Source organism: Lepisosteus platostomus, chromosome 1 (genome assembly GCF_059453375.1).
Source record: "Lepisosteus platostomus isolate fLepPlt1 chromosome 1, fLepPlt1.hap1, whole genome shotgun sequence".
Classification (NCBI taxonomy): Eukaryota; Metazoa; Chordata; class Actinopteri; order Semionotiformes; family Lepisosteidae; genus Lepisosteus; species Lepisosteus platostomus.
In genome coordinates, this window is record NC_142611.1 from 4,003,576 (window position 1) to 4,025,295 (window position 21,720).

The 21,720-nt window shown below is 37.8% G+C and overlaps 1 protein-coding gene across 17 annotated transcripts in view; it reads right to left on the reverse strand.

The window, feature by feature from the left end:
* LOC148677538 (teneurin-3) overlaps positions 1–21,720 on the reverse strand; it is a 287,789-nt gene that overhangs the window by 138,603 nt on the left and 127,466 nt on the right. For 2 of the 17 annotated variants that reach the window (XM_088643941.1, XM_088643684.1), the window contains exon 1: positions 18,898–19,030. The exons of 13 other annotated variants lie outside the window; for them this stretch is intronic. In XM_088643941.1, coding sequence (XP_088500067.1) covers positions 18,898–18,997 — 100 coding nt within the window. In that variant the 5' untranslated portion in view covers positions 18,998–19,030. Of the gene's footprint in view, positions 1–18,279; positions 18,323–18,652; positions 19,031–21,720 lie in introns of those variants that run through there. 2 more of the 17 variants (XM_088643854.1, XM_088643763.1) reach the window with 2 other exon arrangements.

Here is a 21,720-nt window from a genome sequence, read left to right on the forward strand (position 1 = left end):
CTCCCAAGCAAATTAGCTAGTAATTTACCAAAGGGGGTTGGTTAGGCACTTCAAAGCAATATAAAGAAGCACAAATCCCAATGTATATGTCTGTGGCTGTCTCATTTTGATGACAATACTTTCAAAAGGAAACTGTACAAGCATGCAATATATATTTTTGGTCTGTGTTCCTAGTATATGACACATTTTTTAGTCTATACATTGGTCAGTTCATTAGATTCACCAAGAAAAAGTGGTAAATCTTTTAGATTCACATCTCAAAATTCACATTATACTATGGCAAAGACAGTCCTCCTCCTCACTCCAAGACCTACTCATCAAGGAATGTTAAGTAAGGCAGGTTAATAATGGAAAATAAAGGTTTTCTTAAGTGCGACCTCTGTGAGATGTCACATTCATATTTGGACATATTACTTTTCATAGATTCTCTCCTTTGTTTATTAACAACATTTATACACTTCAATCAAGTAAATTCTTAATTTGATAACATTTACAGGGTTATATAATAGAAATTGGAAGACATTTGTGCGGATTTTGTTCATAATTGCTAATTAACAATATAACTGATTCATTTTAACAATGTTGTGTTTTCACCATTAATTTCACCCACCATTTTCTTCAGGAAATCAATGCTATCCTTTTTCCAACCTCAGGCCATTTATTTTTCACACAGCATACCTGAAAGCCAAGATAGCTCATATATAGTTTCCCCATAGTTATGTACTCTTATCTAGCCTCATATCAATTCACTTTCCACTGCACTTTGTTTTTCCGGTCAGCTCAGCTCAAGTTACAGGAATTCAAAGGCCTTGTCTGATAATACAAACTATGAGCTTGTGGTCAATATGAGCCATTCCACTGATGGCCATTACACACTGATGTTAATACTTCTAATGGCATCTTTTCAATACTTTTAAATGACTTAAAGATTGAGGTTTTTTGCCCTTTTTGTAAGTGCCTTGATTCACAATGCCACAGATGTCAGACTATATTTTGTTTGGCTCTTGGAGCAGATGGATTTCCTGGCTAGAGGAATCAGTGTAATCTACACCTGGACTGGACCTTTTCTTTGTGTGCCCTTTTGGCAGAGAGGGTCAAACACAACTCTGTCTCTGTTCCGTTGCTTTATTCATCTGACTTTGTTGAAAAGTTATATATACAGGTATATATGTCTCCTTTACCTATTCCACAGTTAAACCACATGAAATAACGCTTTAACTTGATGCTCAAAATTTCCAAATTAAAAGCTAATAGGGCCGGGGTGTTCAGTCCTGGTCCTGAGGGGGTTGGTGGCTGTCTGCAGGGGATGCTGTTAAAATGGTCCAATTACACCAGTAAAGTGCTTAGAATGAAAAGCCGCAGAAACACTGGCCTCCCAAGAACAGGACTGGACAGCCCTGTAATAAAGACATAAGAACATAAGAAGGGTTACAAACGAGAGGAGGCCATGTGGTACTGTACTTCTAGCCTGTTTATTTACTTTATTTGCTAGTGGCTAATTCATTCAAGGATGAATTAAGTGCCTCCTGTTCTTGGTTGTAAATGGGCTTCCATTTAGATCCCTCTTTAAGCACGGACATAACTATATTGAGTCACACAGCTGTCTTGCGACACCGATGTATAGAGATTTCATTTCACGCCGCCAACCAGACATGTATCCTGCACAATCCTGTCGCCACATTATTCTAAGAAGAAAAGAACACCTAATGGGCAATGGCATAATGTGATTCGTGACCAGCCTTGCACTTGGAGTTCGACTGCTTCCATTCAGTTCCTGGTCCCCGATGTAAAACTAATTGCTGCAGTTGCTCAACAGGACCTGCAATACTGTTTAAGAAAACTGCTTGTAGATGCACATCCATGCCAAATCATATTGTACCCATTCAACAGTCTCCTGGGGTACCTCTTTCTGAGGACCTTACTTCTAAGCTCTCTTCAAATGATTGCACTGGCAAGTACCATATAAAAAAAAATCAATATTGAATATATTACTTGTGACATGAGAGGGACAGTGCCTCAGGCTGTGTCTTTTCATCCACTCTCAGACAAGGTGCAGTGCAAATAAACAAAGGTACAGAATAGTATTTCTCACGTAACTGTCCTGGACCATGATGACTGTATGTACGTGCCACTGACGGTAGGTTACCTTTCTCATTTGTCATCATAGGTGACAGCCAGATTGGAAAAAAAGTGTTATTCCTCCATCCGCAGTTAGAACAACTTTGATTGCAAACGAATAAATCTTGAGTTCTGTGCCAGTGTGATGACATTACTGTTCTCTTCAGCACCACATATGCAGGCCAATCATTTAAAAGAAGCTCTCCTGAATGACACAAGGTGAGACGATGTTTGTAAAAATAAAGAACCTTGAGGAAACTACAGCTGTTTAAACAGGCCGTTAGCATCGTTAAGCCAGGAAATAAAAAAACAGAAGAACCGGAAAAATACTGAGGCTAGAGAATACACATTGCGGAATATACTGTACATGTCTGTACATGCCTGTCATTTATAGGAAGTCTTAACCATCCATAAGATCAAGTGCTGTATATTTCTTTTGTTTTGTTTTGCTTTTTAGATCTCTGTGTATGTCAGCACTATCCTTGGAGGCTCCTCTGCTGCCGAATGAACCCCTAGAGATGATCAGTGCTATATTAAAAGATTCTTGCTGCTGAAAAGCTCTGCTTATGTTAGCCTGATGGATCACACACTGTTCAGTCAATAGGGCAGGTGAGACTGGCTAGGGTCTTACATTCATCCTTCGTCTGATATACGATTAATATTATCTATTTATTATATGTATACTTGCTGACTTGGGGTCAAAACAAAAATAAGACATCTAGTGTTAACAATAAACAGCACTTTTTGTGCAACTGGGGTGTGTTAATGTGTGAAAATGGGTCAGCTACCAATAACGGAAAAGTGCAATGATTCAGATTTAACCTCATCCATACTAATGAGAGCACCTGAAAGGAGAGGGCAACATGCCGAGAGTGGATAACACCTTTTTTTGACAGGACTCTCATAATTAAGGGTGGTGCATTAAGAGAAGTTATTGCTCTCCTGAATATTAATGATGACATTTTTGTAAAGGGTCGCCTGCAGGACACCTATGCAAGAATAAATGATTTATTGCACATTGTATTCTGGAGAGGCTGAAGGAAAACCAGGATCAATGTGTGTCTGGAGATTTAGCTGATTTTTTTTTATTAATATACACTCCTGGACATACATGCATCAGCAAAGTAAAAGACAGGAGTTAAATTCAGAAGCAGACAAAATAAATGTTAATTAGACATCACTGTCAAACTCGTGAGCATTTCCCACAGGGCAAAGAAAGGAAGAAATGTTTTTTTTTTTTGGGATCAGTATAAGAAATTGTGCGTGGAATCATTCATAGAAACAAAAGGTAATTAAAAATGCGCGAGAGCACCAGCGCGAGAGTCTAGAGAATTGGCATCTGAAAATATAAACAATAAAAAAGGATGAAATATATTTGTTTTATATCCAGGCTCACTCTAATTATCTGCCACGCTCGTTAAGAAAGTCTAATGTCCTTTGGATGAGACTTAAACCAAGGTTCTGACTACTTGGTCCTTAAAATTCCCCCGCCACGGTTCTGAAGAGTAGGGCCCAGGTCCCGCTCTGTGCCTGCCTTAATTCAAATGGTGAAACAATTTCTCACTTCTCCACCGGATCTGGTGTGTATAGTGGGGTGGCTGGTGCCTAATAAAAATAATTCCTTGCATTCATAAGAGAGAGATGAGGTCACTTAATTGGCCATATACAATTTCTTGCATTAGGAATTTGTATCTTTTCGCAGACTCCAGCTTCATCTCCACGAGACACACAGACAGGGAAAGGAGCTGGGGGTCAGAGCGCAGGGTCAGCCCTGGAGCAGTTGGGGGTTGACCTGTCCGCAGGATACGCAATGGCAACCTTCCAGCCACAGGCACAAAGACGCTGTGCTGTAGGTGCTGTCATCCTTTGACTGAAATGTTAAACGCAGCAGTGCACATGTGCTATGTGAGTTCCCACCACACTGTTCCTAAGAGTAGTCCACTCCAGTATCATAGCTAAATTCCATGTTTTACTCTATTTCAATTGGTGAGATAATTTCTCATTTCTCTGTCTGGTGTGTGTAGTGGAGTCCAGAATGGCAGGTGGTGGACAAGGCGGATCCTTTTTTATATGTAAAGCAATTCGAAATCATTTGACATGAAAAGCACTACAGAAAATCCAAAGAATTAATGCTATAGGACAATGACTAAAATGATTCAGTCTCATGCAGTGTTACTTATAAATGCAGGAAATGCTTAAATAAAATCTGCATATCTTTCAATGACCAAGTGCAATGACACTGTGTTCACTCTTCTCAAACCCTGCACTAAAAAGTATATTTCTGGTACTTGTAATGCTGTAGATGTCAAAAGAACCATTAATTCAAGGGCTTCACTAGCATGTAACAGCTTTGAACTCCCCAACATTAAAGTCCCTATGTCACGTCAGCCATTATTTTCAGCACGAGGAATGACAGTCATAATGGACATGGTTTTCACAAAAACAGAATGAAGTTAAGCTTCTATAATACAGGAGCTCACTTGGCAGAGTACAGACCATCCGCTATGCCTTATCTCCCCAGTGCCTACATAAAAAAGAAAACCATCGGCGTCTTCAACAGAATAGGACATTCTACAGAAGATAAGCTCCAATGATTTCCTGAACGTATCAGCCAGCAACTTTGGTGTGACTCTTTTCTTGCCTGACAATAATATCCCTAGACAGAGTGAGTCTAAAGCAGTGCACTATCAGTAGTGAATTACATGCAGTGACATTTACAGAGGAAGGTTCCGAATGAAAGTGCCGAATTATTTCCATCAAGAAGCACTGTAGGTTTTCTATATTGCTAGCCACTCAATACTCAGTCTGAACAACAGTGTATTGTTTACTTGTTATTAATTCACATTTCTTCTCTTGTGGCTCCAGATATAGCTTTGAAGCAAGTTTGAGACTCAAGGAGTGCCTGAGCATCAACCCGAAAGGAATTCAACTACATAGATGCAGAAATATTCAAACAGACCACCCCAATCACCAATGTACTGTAGTACAGCAAGCAGCTGTGTCACAACTTTGAAAGAGGTCACAGAGTTGGCCAGTGGGATGTCGGCAGAATCTCTTAACAGAACAATCACCTAGTTCAAGAAGAGAGGACAAAAGGCAACCCATAGCAGATATCCTGAACGCCCAAAGTCAACCGAACTGACCCTTTGCACCGTGTAATAGAGTGTGCAAAGCTAAAACCAGATGGTAAAAGATGTGGTAGAAAAAAGATGTCCACAAGAATCATTGGATACTGTTACACAGCACTGGGGTATAGGAGGGAAATGAAAACCACATGCACCATGTACAAGCAATCAGAATAATCCTTTTATTTGTGAACGAGCTGGAGTACATGGCGAACACAATATCTTTAAATAATCCCTTCATCTGTAGAGATCAAATGGGGTTTTATTACCTCTGAAATAAAGATTGGACATCACTTTTTCTAAACCAATGATCACCCGTGTTCAGTACCCCCGACTTCATTAAGTAAAGTGAGGCCCCCTTTCCCGTCTTAGGGCTATATCCTTTATTGTTCACATCAGGCTCTTCAGCATCACAAGTTGGCTACTCAGTACACTCAGATTCTCAGGGCTATCCAGGCGTTGTCATCCCATATCGTGAATGCACTCAGAACACGTCTTAAGGGCTGATGAACACTGAATATATCCTGGGGGGACATGACATTAAATAGATCACATTGTGCCGCACTGTCTGGTCACGGATTATGGCAGCAAAAGACACAAACGTACTCTACTCAATTAAGCTGACCCGTCAGAGGTTAGTGCTTTTAAAAATGTCCATTGTCTGAAAATACCCCATAGCCACATGAAAAAGCAAAGCATAAAGTTAGCAAATGCACAACTAAATAGGAAATGTTTCCTCTAGACTACATAAGAAGAATTCTTTCGACTACGAGTATGTTGCCTTTTCCCTGCTATGCTAAAATGCTTCATGGAACACTCAAAGATGGAAAAGGCACAGGTCATACACCAACACAGCAGTGAGAGCATTTTTTAAACTGGGATTTTTTGCAATATTTTTCTCATTTTAAAGATGTTCTCCAACTGAAAATAAACAAATGCTATAATAGATAATTGTCTGTTTTAATAATAAATTTCCATTCACAAAAGGAATACAGAAATGAAGGATCTTGCTGATACTCCAGAACAATCAGAAACAACAAAAAATGTTTTAAATTGGTTTCACCCAAGTACTTTTTTCCCTACCTTAGAAGCACAAATTTGAATAACGTACAAATACGTGAATCGGTCCCTCTGAATGTCTTGGTCACTATTGTTTCTATATGTGAATAAACTGCCGGAATATTGTGTTTATAACATACAAGTCAAACAAACCTTCACACACATACAGTATACTGATTACATACACATACTGTATGCAGACTTGAAAATTCTTATTAAAACACAATACTGCCTTGCACTTTTTTTTTAGAAAGTTTACAGCCTTTTGGAGGCCTTGCAAAAGCTGCACAGAGTTGCTGTGTCCTTCCATTACTTTCCTCCTTGATAATGAAAGCTGGTTAGCAGGGTTAAGTATGGCCTACAGTCGGCAGCTCAGAGAGTCTGAGACTGAAGCCTTCGAGCCAGAGTGTACAGCTGCTGTCCGCTTGCAGGTCCTCCGGGGCCACAGTGAGCCCCGGCTCAGCAGTGCCACAGTAATTGGCTGCCGTCCGTCGTGCTCAGAAGGACTCCACTAGACCGATGGGTCGATGAAGCTGGGATATGAACCGGCCACCTTTCGGGCCAAAGGTCACCACGCCAGAGTGTTGGTATGTGCAACTATCCAGCTATTTTGTGTTGAAGTGGTTTTAAACCTACACCAGGCAAAAGGACTTCTGTCAAAGAACCTGCCGGAAAAGGCCACGTATAACACTCATGGCTCATGGCTCATGTGAAACGTGTAAAATCATAAAGCTTTAATCCCATGCGTCATACCGTTTAAGTTATTTAGGAATTAACACCCGGCTTGCAAGAACTGCTTCCACACAGAACCCATTAATATTCCATTTACTTCTGGTATTTCTATGTTGAAGTGTTAATGACTGAAAGCCAGTGGTTTGTAGACAGTGGGTCACTTACACTGCGGCCCACTGACTCAAAAAGAATCAGAGTCAGACTGGAGGAAGATGGACGATGAAGAAACGTTTTTCATAACCAACGCTGGTTAAGATCCCTTCATAACAAATGCGATCCTGAATCAATTTCAGAAATGAAAATGCTTTAGTTTCAAAACTGTACTCTTTACAATGACCCATCCCAAAAGCAGTCCTGGTATATCCCAAAAGGATTAAAAAAGATGTTTTAGAAATGTTTTATATCAAGATGAGCATGATATGAGTTCAGCCTTTCGTGTAGAAGAGCTATGCTACAACAAAATTTACTTAATATGAGCTCTTGGTAAATAAAAAACTCAATGTTGTTCAGGTTTTTCAAGGTACTCTACAGTACCTACAGCTAAAAGGCAAAAAAATTGTCAGCAGTTTCTGACAACCACCCCTCCACTCATTTAATAAGGAGTAGTATTAATGGTTCAGCTCTCTATTACAGTAATTGTGGGATTAAGTCTAACCTGATCCACTGGTCACAAGCATTGCCGTACAGAAATCGTAAAATTTCTGGCTTTCTCGAAAGATATTGTAATAAACAGCGTGTGTATTTGACTCGTCTGTTTCCTGGAATAAAACTCTCTCTCACACACACTAACATGAACGAATAGTCCCTGGAATACCTCATCACCTCTGAAGCAGATAAAACAATATTGCACTGTGGAGCTGCTGTAGAAGAGCCTAGCTAAACATTAAACAAGCAAAGCCGCATTGTTTTGGTAAAGCATCTTCTCAACATTTTCCCCCTTCTCTTTTTTTACTCTAAATGCAGACATTCCTATCTCATACACAGGACACACAAAATCACTTCTCTCCTGTCATTACCTGAGAATTTGGCAGTAGAAGTCTGAGGCACTGGAATCATGCTTTTGTTGTGGAGGATCAGATGAGCACACATTCATCGTGATTTCAGACAGCTCCCACACCGGTCCAGTTCTTTGAAGACCGTAGCAGCAAAAGAAAGCTTTGAGAAACAGCTCCCATTCCTGTTGTTTTATATTCCCGCAAATGCTGCAGAGAACTTGAAAGCTGGAACACGAGATTAAGACTACTCCAACGTGTCCTGTTTTCTCTGCAGCAGAGCACCACCGAAGAAAGGCATCCGATTTCTGGTTTTAAACTGCTCTGCTACAAGCTTCAGTCCAATTTCTCCTTTCAAATGTTTAAAATCCCCTCGCAGATGAATCTGTTATCCGCATCTGTGCTGGGCTTATCCGTTATTAGCAACTATATTCAGCTCAGTTGATCAATTCTCAACTTCTCCCCTTTGCAACATGTATTGAAAGCTAACTGTCCTAGACTGAGGTTGACATCTACCCACTTTTCTACCATGACGGTATAAATAATTAATACACTGCTGCTAGCACAATCTTCCTACAGCACAGCAAGTAAACAGAATAGTCCAGTAAACTGCTGCAATATAACTATTCACACTAGCCAATACTAAGAGGGCGCAAGAGAATGATTTTATGACCTCTTGTACTGTGCTATCAGAACCAAACATACCTAAAAAGCTAATGAGAAATAACCACCCTAAAGCATAAAAATCTTCTACTGTCAGGTCTACTCAATCTGCGGCTCCATATAAGCGAAGCTCCAGCAAGATGCATTTTCTTGTATATCAGGTGCAGTATAAAATCAATGCAGAGCAATTTATCCACACTACTTTATATCATAACGAATGCAGCCCTGGAACAACAGCCTGCTCAGAATTTAAGTGTTAAGATCACAAAATCCTTCTGCCTCTTAGCTTTTCATATACATAATTTAAAACAAGCTCCCTCCTTGAAAAACTCTTGTGTTGGCACATTATTGGAATAAATGGGGTATTCAGTTCTTGAAGCACATGCAGGGTTTGTTTTTGTCTGGCTTGCAAAATTCATTCAGACGTTCGTTTTATTGATGAGTGTGGCTTCACGGAAGTTACACTTTGGTGGCTGCATAATGTCCGAACGCGTTATTTGTTGAAGTTCAAGAACTGCTGGAATTACATTCTGAATACACTAATTACAACACATATGTTTCAGCTGAAGGATACATGTAACATTTCCAGCAATGGTTTTCTTAAAAGATGCATGAAGAAGAAGGAAAAGCAAATTTGGTTCTGCTTGGAGAAAGCCGTAGAGATGAAAAATAAACAAATGGGTTAATTGTTGATTAAAATGATGATTAAAAATGGAAATTATTCGTTATTTGCGATGTGGCAAAAGAACAGTCAAACCTCTACTGTAACTCAAAGGCATTAGTATTTGATACAAAATTAAATAAAGATCATGTGAGCAAGGCACGCCTGAGTTTATTTACACATTTAAAATATATTCAAATAATAACGCTTTCACTCAGCTAAGACCAAACGTTGAACGCAATTCAAAATAAATGGTTCCCTAAGTGCTATCTTCAAACATTCAAATCCCAATTTAATAAAAATAAATGAATTCCTTTACCTCACTTTAATATGCAGAAAACCAATATTAGAAAATCCCTCTGCTAGCTTAGCGAAGAATAACTTGAGAAGATTCACCATGCAGATGCACTACGGCTAATCAGCTCTTACGGCGTTCTACCGATTCCACCCAATTCACTGGCGCCTCCACAGCACAATAAAGAAATACTACTTGTCCTTTACGATGACAACAGGGACGAGTACTTAAATAAATTGTTGATCCTCGCATTCCACAAAACGATTTAATGGAAAGATTTATTTTTGTAAAAGTCTTGAGGGAAGGCTTACAGTTTATTTCCAACGCAACACATTCCCTGCACCGCACAAAGAGCTAACGACTTCCAAATGTAATATGTAAGAAGCATATGTTTCTGCCGTTTATATCTGTCATGTGGAATGTGCTAAAGTTTACGATGCACCATGCCCATAACCATAAAATAATAACTAAAGGGTGCAACTTGGTATAATTTACATCTTGCTTATGAAAGACACTGGCATCAACTTTATTCATCTTAAGCCAATTTTAATGAAATTTCAATTTATAACTCACTAAATTAAACTGAAATGATCTAAACCTATCCAACGGCGACAGACTAATTTGAGAGCCGAAATAACCGCGTTATCCTGGCTGTGTGTATATGACACATTAAGGCTGTGCGGGTTTAAGGGGATGAGTGCCTCAAGCACACCTTTCATTTACGTCCTCCCACACTACCAATCGGAACAGGCAGCCCCCCTCAAACAAGCAAGGAAGGGGTTGGGGTCTTACGGCCCCCGCCAACTTCAATTGTTCCAGCTACTGTCTGGTCTTTGAGCCCCCAATCAAAGTGTGATCTTGGGGTGCCCTGCCTTGCTGAACAAGTAATTAATGCTTATAATTAAAATGTAATTAATGCTTATTAACAAATACAACAGGCGGGAAAACCTGCTAGCATAATAACATTATTACTATTTTATATGGCTGATACTTTTATCCAAAGTAACTCCGCACCCATTCATACTGTCGGGAATTTTACTGGAGCCATTCTGGATAAAGTGCCTTGTTCAAGGAACCCTAAATATCGCTCTAGGCTGCAGCGCTGTCATATAAAACGTTTGAAAGACTGAAAAAAAAAAACTTTTCTTAATTTTCTGGCCTGCCGTCTTTTTTTTTCTATGTACCTTTAATTCCCTTCTTTAGACAAAACCAGGTTTTATTTACTCTCCCTGTTTAACTAACCATTCAAAGGATTCCTTACCTTGGAGAAGGACAAATGAAGCACTATAAAGATAAGCCAGTTCAAATTACTCAGTATGTGTGCAGCAGCATCATTGTGTAACACAGCCCTTGGTAGACTGGGACCCTGGGACTGCACTGAAATGAGGAATGCTTGCCGGATTCCCTGCATTGTAATAACCTGAAAATGAAACTTTTCTGTTTTAATCCTGCATTCTGAGATCACTGCTGATTAGACACCAACAACGCAAACCCTCTACATGCGTAGATTATGCTGTGTTCGTGCGTTAACTGTTTCAGACAGAGAAAGCTTTCAAATCCGGAAGCCAACTGCAGTGCTATTGGGAACAGTAAAGCAATTTTTGTCATATCTAGACTGCAGGCTGCTTTGAACATGATATATTATCAGTTTATTTATAACTAAGAGACATATTTCTATCCTGTATCACTGTGTAAGATAATAAAAGGTAAAACTGCTCATCACTACTTGGAGGTCCAGAAGAAGATTCTGTCGCTGTAAATAACCTGCAGCTTCCCCCTATATTAGTGAAAAAATACACAATTAAACTGTGTAATATTCTTCTAAAGAGCAGCCAAGAAGCTCATAAAAACAAAACTTTACCACCTTCATCGTCTGGGGCCTCTTTTCCGGGTTGCATGTTAAAAGCTAATAAGAAACACACAAAAAACTCAAAATACATGAAAACGACTCTCGAACTGTTCCAGGAATTCCTTCACGATAACCCTGAGAAACTCTGAGCCAGACACATTTGACCAGAAATATTTGGCAAAGTAGCCTGTTGTTGGAGGATCAAGATCCCCCTTTTTCCAGATGCAATTCCTTAGCCTGGCACCCATTAATTATAATTAAAAAGAACACAGTAAAACTGCCGCCAGTACAAGAGAAAGTAATGAGTAACGTCTGACAGATACTGAGCAGGAAAACTGGGTTGCTACACACTGGGGTGTAGCTCTTGCAGCTTTGCACTTAGATCTTCCAATATTTTTTTTTTGCCTATTACGTTAATGAGGCACCATTATGTAAATCTAATCTCTTGATTTTTATATATATTTTTAAAAAGTACAGACATTTAACAATCCACTAATGCATTAAGCAGATACTATATACTGAAGTCTTATTGTGTGCTCTTAAAACAATTCACAGTAAACTTGTTTCTAATTAAAATAACTCTCGCCAACTATGCAGCGGTGTCTGGTTTTCATATGGTCACATCCACTTCTCTGCCGTTCTGTAGTCCTTTTTTAATCAAAGCATGCTGTCTATTTTGACCTTTTGTTGACTTTTTTGGGGGGAAACAATACAAGATTCCTCTCTAAGTATTTTTACAGGACAGTTTTCAGATACTGCTTCTACTTTAGCTATCAGCCAGCAAAATAATACATATCCGATATAAGGCAGCATAACCCTTTAACGTAATTCTAAGGAATGCAATATGTTGTTTTTCCCTTTCATTAAAAAAAAAACACATTCACAAGCAGGACAATTTGAAGGGGCATTCCCTGCTGGTTAATTACAATTAGGAGAAAGCGAACTGAAAATAAATGAACTCCAAGGGGAATGCAATCAGTAATCCCTGACATTTTGTGTGATAAAGATCGGAGAGGAGCTGTCATAAAATAGCCAAATGGCTTTTTCCACCTCCAACAAGGTCACAGTCCTGCTGGTGGTTCTTTGGGAAGGATGATAATGACTGTTCCTGCAGACATTCCATGCTGACCAAACTATTCCCAGCTCAAAAGAGCATGTTTAAACATTTTAGTGTCTGAGCATCACTGATGCACTTCAAATCGCAATGCAACAAAATAGAAACAGTACGACCTGGTACTGTGTGCAGCTCTATATTTAAATATGAAAAAGTGGAAAACAAATGGATTCTACCAACCACAACACATTAAAATAAACCGTAACACCTTCTAACTGTTTCAATCCATAGGCTAAAATCCAACCATTACCGTATCCATTTTCTTCTGATGTACAAATCCAATACTTAAAACTGAAATTTCCAGCATTCCAAGCTGAGTAGGAATGTACTTTCCAGTAACACGATGCAAAGATGCAAATTAAAATATTCAGATCCCAGAATAGCAAACCTCTGTGAAACCAATACAAAGGGGTATCTTCATTTCCTTTTACATTAGCAATACCCATTTAATTGTTGAGGATGTCTGTTAAAATGCTTGTCAAGTATTGTTTTTGCTGAAGCTGGTAATGAAACAAGAGCACGATATCTTATCAAATTAAGATTTGCAAATCTGAAGCCTGATCCTTTAATTGCTGAGTGGAGTGGAAAAATTAGGTCTTGTTTCAATGATCATTGTAAAATGCTCTTTGGAGCTTTTGACATGCTCAATATCCACTTCAGCTAATTCAAAACAAGTCAAAAAAGGTGCTTGTCTCCGGGTCATTTTAACAGGATGCAGGTTTAACATGCACTTGACATAAAGTCTCTGAACTATCACATTCCCGGGTCTTTGGTGCTATAGCACTCAGGCCCTCAGTCACATATTATTATAACCAAGTTTTCCCTCAATGTAAACTCTTGGCTATCTTGGCCTTTATACCACTAGCTGAGCACCTATTAACATATCACACACAGAACTAATTGCACTTTTTTACATTGAAATCATTCTTTATGATGATTTCTCATCAGATTATAATAAGACTGCCCTTAATACTCTGAATAATTTAAAGATGCCACTGGGCACTTAGACGTTGGTTGTGAAACATGTACTAGACTTAGAAAAAAAATGATGCAAGGGTATATTTTTTAGCCCCTTGAGCTTCTGCCAGGTATGTGAAACTAAACAGCACAGCGAGTGCCAAATGATTGCTAATTTTATTACTCCACCATCTGATCAAATAAAGAAAATATCAGTTACTCTGTTTTGTTTTTCCCTTTAAAAAAGGTAAAAATGTTTAACTCTGTTTTCCAGATTTGGAGATTCACAAGGTTTAGGTTTCACTTGTGTTTATTTGGCTGATTAGTATCATGGCGTTTCCTCCTATACGGATTTCAACTAAAAAACAAATCTGTCTGAAAGCTTGTCTTTATTCCGGTTGTAGAGAAACAATGGAATATAGTCATAAAAATCCCTACCAGAAAGAGAGATTGTGTAGTTTTGCAAGGAGACCTACCTCTCCATTTTTTAATAAAAAGTATGATCTTTCATACTAATTAATGAATATATGCCGAAGAAAAACCTAGCAAACGGTATTACATGCCAAATGATATGAATGTATTATTTTCCAATGAAATACACATTATATTCTGTCATTTGCAAATAACCAATCTAGAGTTGCATTTTGTGGTCTAATGCACTAGAGCACACCTTGTGGATTCTGCTATAAATCACAGGCTTAGTACAGATATTGCAGCTGCTGTGTGTCTCAGGTATGAAGGCAACCACCTAGCACTTACAGTACATCAGTGCACAAAGACCCTGCCATCTCCAATGTATGGGGTTTGTAACTGGATGACCCCAAATAAAATAGATACTTATTATTTATTTTTGATACATAAGTTCTGCTTGCTTTGGGTGCCACGTGGTAGAGGGCTATTATTCTTTGGCTTAACAGGGAGTGCTGCACTAAGGAGATTACTCTGTCATTGTCTCTGAGACTGTAACACAACCTGTGTAGTTTATCTTAAAGAAAAAAATGCACCACTAGTGAAGAAATTCCCAACACCATTAAGAAAAAGAATGCACTGCGCACAGAAAAAACACTCCTTTGCTGCATACTGCCCTGAAAGGCTAAAGCTTTTTGCCTCACCTTTAAAACATCAATATTCATAAAAATGTGCTGCTGCTGTTTTTCTACCCCATATCTAGACTACGTATTAAATCAGAAAACAAAAGGGATGGCTTCTGATTGCTTGAATCCCAAAGCACATGCTATGGAAGTAGCAGTAAGGAGAGAAGGAAGGAGAGTGAGAACAGAAGAATTTATCTTAATGGGAGTAGAAGCAACAGAATCAATTTGGTTGATATATGTCTATCACAAGGTATTATAATAAAAATAATGATATTTTTACTAAAACATCCATTTATTTGAAATTCCATGAGCTTTGTGTATAGCAGTTCTGAGACTGGCAACAATATTCTCAGGCAGTGTTCGTACATCTGTCATCATAAATGTTTGTTTTAATACTGCATTTACTCATTACAGATCTTAAAGGAGAAGAATTACTTATTAAATAATGCTTAAGAGGAATAGGGCTACATAATTTTTCTGTCAGGTAAGAACAACAATTTAGACTTGCACATTGCCTAATCTCTGTCAGTGGCCTTCTCTGTGCTTTCTCACTGAGAAAAACGGGGATGTTTGAAAACATCTCCCCCTTTTAAAAGCAGTAATTCTCTTGACCCAAGTCACTTTAAGAGGGTTTGATTGGATGGGTACAAACAAGCTTTAGACAATGAGCTAGTCTACACATCTGACAGTGTCACACAAGAAAAACATTACTTTTCTAGACCTGCATAAATTAAAACTGAACAATAACTAAATTGCCTGGTTTTAAAATTAACAGTTGGCAATATTACTAAATACTCTGTATTGAAGCAATGTCAGAAGAAGACTAACATTAAAATGTAAGAGAACCTAGAAATCAGAGTAATGTTTAAATGTGATATAATTTGTTTAGAAACCTCTATACAGAACATACTAGACAGTCATTATGAAAAGAAAGATTTCTATATAATATCTTTCTAAGGGACCCTGTGTTCTATAAACAGTATCATTAACAATACAAGATAGTATTCTTATCAATATAGTATTTTTCATATGCCAAAGGTGCTCCATGGGGACATATTATTTAATTCTCAATGTATCTGCTGAAAATCAAAACTGACAATTTTGCAAATCAGTCTAGACATTTTCTGGACAGAAGTTTTTTAAACTTTCATTGCTAATTGCAGAAGAAATGAATACCTTGATATCCTGTCTGTATCTGACAAAACCTCAAACATGTCCATAGCACACATAAGGCCTTGAACACACTGAATACATTACAGGAAAAAAAAACACATTTGTAGTAAAGAAAATCGAACATAAGGTAGCTCTAGGATTTTGTCCCATTGCCAAAGAATCAAAAAGAAGATTCAAAACTGCTAATTAACAACATTCTTTGTTAAACACTGGACGCAGCCTTTCAATTGAACAGTAATCTAATTTAGGTCTCTGGTAAAGAATATAAGCTTTAAATGAAGCAATGAAATTGGCACATTATAAACTGATAAATATTTATACTAAAATTTAGTCTGAATCAAGAGTACTTTCAACAAACAAGACTGAAGCCTGTTTACACTTGTCCAAAAGACACATTAACATCCATCTGTGGAGAGTGAGACACAACCGTTTTCTACAAGACCCAAATGTAGACGAGGGGAAATGAAAGAAGTGCATGATGGGAGAGAAGATCCCGCTGTCGCAACACACAATTTCAGATTTACGCATAACCAACTGATCTGGACTATAGTCATCTGCTAGTTTCATCTTTCTTTGTGAAGAAGCTAAAAATGTCTTTCTCTACAGCTGGTTTTAAAGTCCAAGACTTGAATAAACGTCTATAAAAAGGAGGAGGCAGATCTCTGCAACACTGTACAAATCCGAAAACGAACAGGAAATGTTGTACACATCGGCCCTGAGTCACCGAAACTCACCGAAAGGATGAGGTGTTCACGTATTTCTCAGCATGCAAGACTTCTTGAATACTACAATTTGGAACTACTTCCAATGGTGCCACGTGTCCCAGTAAATCATCCTGTAACTATTTTCAAATGCTACCGATTGGAACAAAAACGAACAACTGTATCCTTTTCACATTACGCAGCCTTGTTTCTGGGTTTAAGTTGTGATCCAACCTCTTTCTGACAATGGACTTAAACAATATTATGAGACAATGAAGCTATGCGCATTGATGCTTTCATTGTAATGTACCTCCACTGTTCTTTCAAAATGTCCTATGTAATAAAATAAGGAAATAAGATCTCTTATTAAAAACACAGCATTTAAATCCATAAAAGGCATTTCCAGTCCATTTTTCAATTTCTAAACCACTCACACCATCTCCATCTTATCAAAGATGATCGCAAATTATATTTTAAGGTAATAGCTACATATCCAGTAACCAATTACATCAGAACAATCACCACGCAGATTCATCTATAGAACATTACAAACTAGAAGACTTGGTTGCTAGGCAATTTCATGCCATTTTTAGACAGAAAATGAACAGCTGAATCCTATGCACTGTTTCTTATGTTATATATTTTTATTTTCAAAATATTATTCCTCCAAAATCAATTTAGCATGTAGATTCGTGGGAAGAGGAGCCATCATAAATCAACTGGCAGCATAAGTGGCACGGGGTGAAACCCTCAGCAACTCCTGCTGCACAAGGTAAATTAAATACATTTTATTTTGTATACCTAATTTATACCTTTAATAGACTGCTACATGTGAAATGTAACAGAGATTGAAAGTTTAGAAATTAACATTGTCACTGCATGCATTCTTTGTCTTTCTCCCATAGACTTCCATCTAAGTGTGACCAAAATATTTGTCCCAATTGTATTGCACTTACCTGCAGTCTATATAAAATAGCATGTTAAATTTGGTTAGACAGGCAATATCAATATAACTGCAGTTAAGATTTAAGTTAAAGAGATTTTTATATTAAACTCGCATACCAATAAAAGCAACAATGTTTTTACATTTCAGATACAGTAGAAAACACTTAATTTTGTAAAACTGTAGCAAATATATAAAATATATATATATATTAAGCAAATGCAACTAGAAAATCAGGAATCCATTTTACTAAGAAATGCTCTTTTCTCATGTGCCATTCAGATTTGTACTGCACATCTAGGCTTTCATACAAGGACTTTAAGATATTAATTTAGTTGAAAAGTCTCAGCCTTTAGCAGACTACAAAAAAAGTAAACTGAATTTGACCAAATTGAAGAAATAAAGGTTTATTTGCAAAAGGTAACCTGACACTAGAGAATTCCAAGCTTCAATCTGCTTCCAATTACTAACACTGTAAGTATTTCCAGTCAGGAAGAAATGGCTCTTAAGAATCACCTACTTTAAAATAAAAGGCATTTGAAATATAAAGCCGCTGTCTAGGATTTCCAGACACACACCAAAAATGGGTATATAATAAAATACTGTTTCTTGTTAAGACTGCAAATATATCTTTCCCACTATTTGAAAGCACATTAATCTTGTCTTTTTAATGCAACTTCTTAATTAACTCACTGCTCACTTTATCTAGAATGCAGATTGTTTCCTTAAGACAAGGGCCAGAGGAACTGTTATGCCATTATGGCCTTTGAAAAGATACATCATAGGGTTTAGCAAAGCCTTACCTTCTGATACTGCAGATGGAAAATTCTTGTGTTATCCACCCCTCTTAAATTCATAAAACAAGATCAGAAAAAAAGGAAATAAATGCATTTTCCCCATTTTGTTTTATCAGCATTTACATTTGAGTTTTTTTTTCCCCAAGACACTTTTTCCATTGTGACCTGCACACTTGCAATTGTTAAATTAACACAATGTGCATGTGGGTAGACACAAATTCTTACTGCATTTTGCAGCACATGATACATCTAGAATATACACATTCTTAAATTCGGAAAAGTACATGTGGGATGGCAGCCTTAAGAATTAAATGAGCACAGTGAATAGCTTTGTTTAAAAAAACAAAGTGATCCAAATGAGAAAGAGTGCAGCTTTTACCTTAGGCAAATCCTTTGGATGGTCCCCAAGGGGTTAAACGAGACCACCTCTTCAGATGTTAATGTAGCTTCTCTGCTGGTTTAAAATGCTCAGAGTGCCTCCTCCTCCCATTCCAAACACAGAGCCACACCGCAGAAAAGGCATGCACTTCTTAACAGCGACATCAACGACTTCATGCACTCCCAAAGAGTTAGTTTATCCTGGCTGGACTGCAAGGTCAAATGGGCATCACGCTGGTCACCCACCTTTCTGCTGGCACCTACTCTGCTTTCTCTCTCGCTCTCTCTTTCTCTCGCTATGCGAAACAGCGGACCCCGATGCTGGCAAGTTTAACCACTCTATCATGTATCATGTTTCGGAGTCTGGCCCTCTCGCAGCACAGAGCAGCAATCACACATGATAGGCTGAGCTCTGTCTGTTTACACCCAGCAGGGGAGGGCAGGGGGGTGGGGATGGGGGTTGGGCCCAGCCTTCCTTAACCATTTGGAACCTTGTGTTTGTTCTTCAAAACATCTCCCCACACTCTTTGGCTCAGTCTAAAAAAAACGCAGCTGCTGCTAAATCCTAACAATAGCTTACCTAGAGACCAGTTAATTCTAGAGTTCCACAGTGCTTTACGCAATTGTGAGCCAGAAGAACATAAAGTCATGCCTAATTAAACCCCTTGTACCTTTTTATTTAACCAGATATGCAGCACAAAGTGATGCAACTAAAACACACTTGTATGAAAGTACAGAGTAGGCAAAGAAACAACAGACAGGTATTTTCTGAGAAATGCACGTTTGAGAAATGCTTTGCAATTGTTTTGACCAATTGGCAAATATGTCATCACGCACCTGAAATAAGTCAGCAATTGTATAACATCATCTGTACTCTGTAGGCCCCTGTATACAAGCAAAAATGCTTAGTACTGTTTAGTTTAAAATTAGTTTAAATTGAAATATTTTTTTTTATAATAAGGAAGCTTCCTAAAAAAATAAAGTCAGCTGGTATTAATATAAAATCTGGATATTGCTGTGGGTTTTTTTGTTCCTATAAAATATATAGGAATTTAAACAGTCCTGTATAAATAACTCGGGCTTTGGTGATTTATCAACCCTTCGAACTAAGTATCCTGGAATTAATAACTCACTGTCCTCAAGAGAAAACCTAGATGAGATATAAAGATTAAAAAAGTTTGACCTTTTCATCAGGTTCTATGATCAAATTTGTATAACCTTCAAACATGGCAATAAACAGAAAAGAGATTTTAGATATGAACACTGGACTGTAGCTCTAAATATATAAGAAGGTTTAACATTACATAGAATTCAAGATATTTTAAAAACCCAGTGGCAGTAATGGAATATTCATGAGCTCCTCACTTGGAGATTTTTATCATCTTTGTGTACTGTTGCTAAGGAAAATACTTTTCACAGATCCATTTTTCTTACAAAACTATAAATGCTTCTTTGTAAATGCTTGCCACATTTCCTTAAGCACACAATCCGGAACAAAGTATTATCTAGACCAATATTTTACACAGAAAAGCCCTTAAAGATAGACTGTTATTATTCTGCATGGACCTGAATGTTTACAGTAAAACTGCTGGCACAGATCCTTTCCCCTGTCAATACCTAAAAACAGAATTTGCCAAGAAACCTTGTGGGATTTATAGAGGCAGTCATAGACAAAACAGGAAACGTGCCATTAAGGTAATACCTTATCCGATGAGGCATCTGTAACAGATTAAGAAAACAACACCACTCATAATTGTGCACTGTCTTCCAATAATTATCTTCTGCAAAGATGGAAGAGGGCTTCATGTAAGATAAGGAAGCCTATTATGGTGGCAGAAAACACAGACTTGCAGCACAACCTGTTTTATTGAAGGAACAGCCTGCGTTGCACTCCGTGAGAAAAAAAAAAGCTGTACTATAGGAAAGGAAGCAATTGAGATAAATTAAACGCTCCATCCACAAATGTATTTATTAACATTTATTTTGATTTATAGTTATCATAACTGCTTACTGTATAACACTACAGCTTTTTGGTGTTACACATAGTGTACATGAGTACAGTACACATCACTCATCATAATATTTGCCTTATCTCCTTTCCACATAATTTTACATGTATGTATGTAAAAAGGTAGATAAGTGTCACTACTCTTGGTTCATATACTAAGCTTTTAGAGACTCGAGCAGAACAGTTCCATTATTAACATTGTGATGTTTTAGTCAATTGAACCAGAAGAATACTATACCTAAACTCATGCGAATGGATTCAATTTAAAATATCCATGTGGTACTGTGGTGAAACCACACCATTCCAGTGTAAAGAAGGAAGTACTTTTCTTGTTTGTGTTAAAAAAAATCTGAACTTTAAACTGCATTCTCTGTTTTTCTCATATTCTGGACTCCAGACAAAGTTCTGTAATTCGTTAGGCAAAGGCATCACTGCCACCCTGAACAACGTTTTCATGAAACCAATATCTGGATACAACTGCAGTGTATTCCCCACTTATTGCTTATTTCTGAGAAATGCTGGACATCCAATTATAACCAGAAGCATCCACACAATAACAACATGACCATACTAGACATTATCAGTGTTTTCCTGCTTATACTGTATATGCAATACAACACTGTATGACAGAAACAAAAACAGACCAACACTGTTAATATGCGAGACTGCAGTTATTTTAATTCCTATTACTGTTGTTGCTATAGTCATTTTTAGTGATGATACAGTATAAATGCTTGACAAGGGAACAGTCTAGTATAATATTACAAGTATTAGGCATGAGAGGTACTGGGACATGGGTGGAGTGTGGAGGGAATTGGTTTTGTACTGAATTTTAAAGACTTTCACTGCAGCGCTTGGCATCACTAATAATCACACTCTGAGGGGTGTAACAGGGGTGTCTGTCCTGGCTATGAAGCTGCTATATTTTTTGCTGTGTATTACAAAATAACGAAAAACTATCTCATTAAATTATTTTCCCATTTCCATATTAGCTTGGAGTGGACTATAACATACCTGTCTAGTTTAGGCCCCTTTCTTACGTACTATTGCTTTGATTTCCA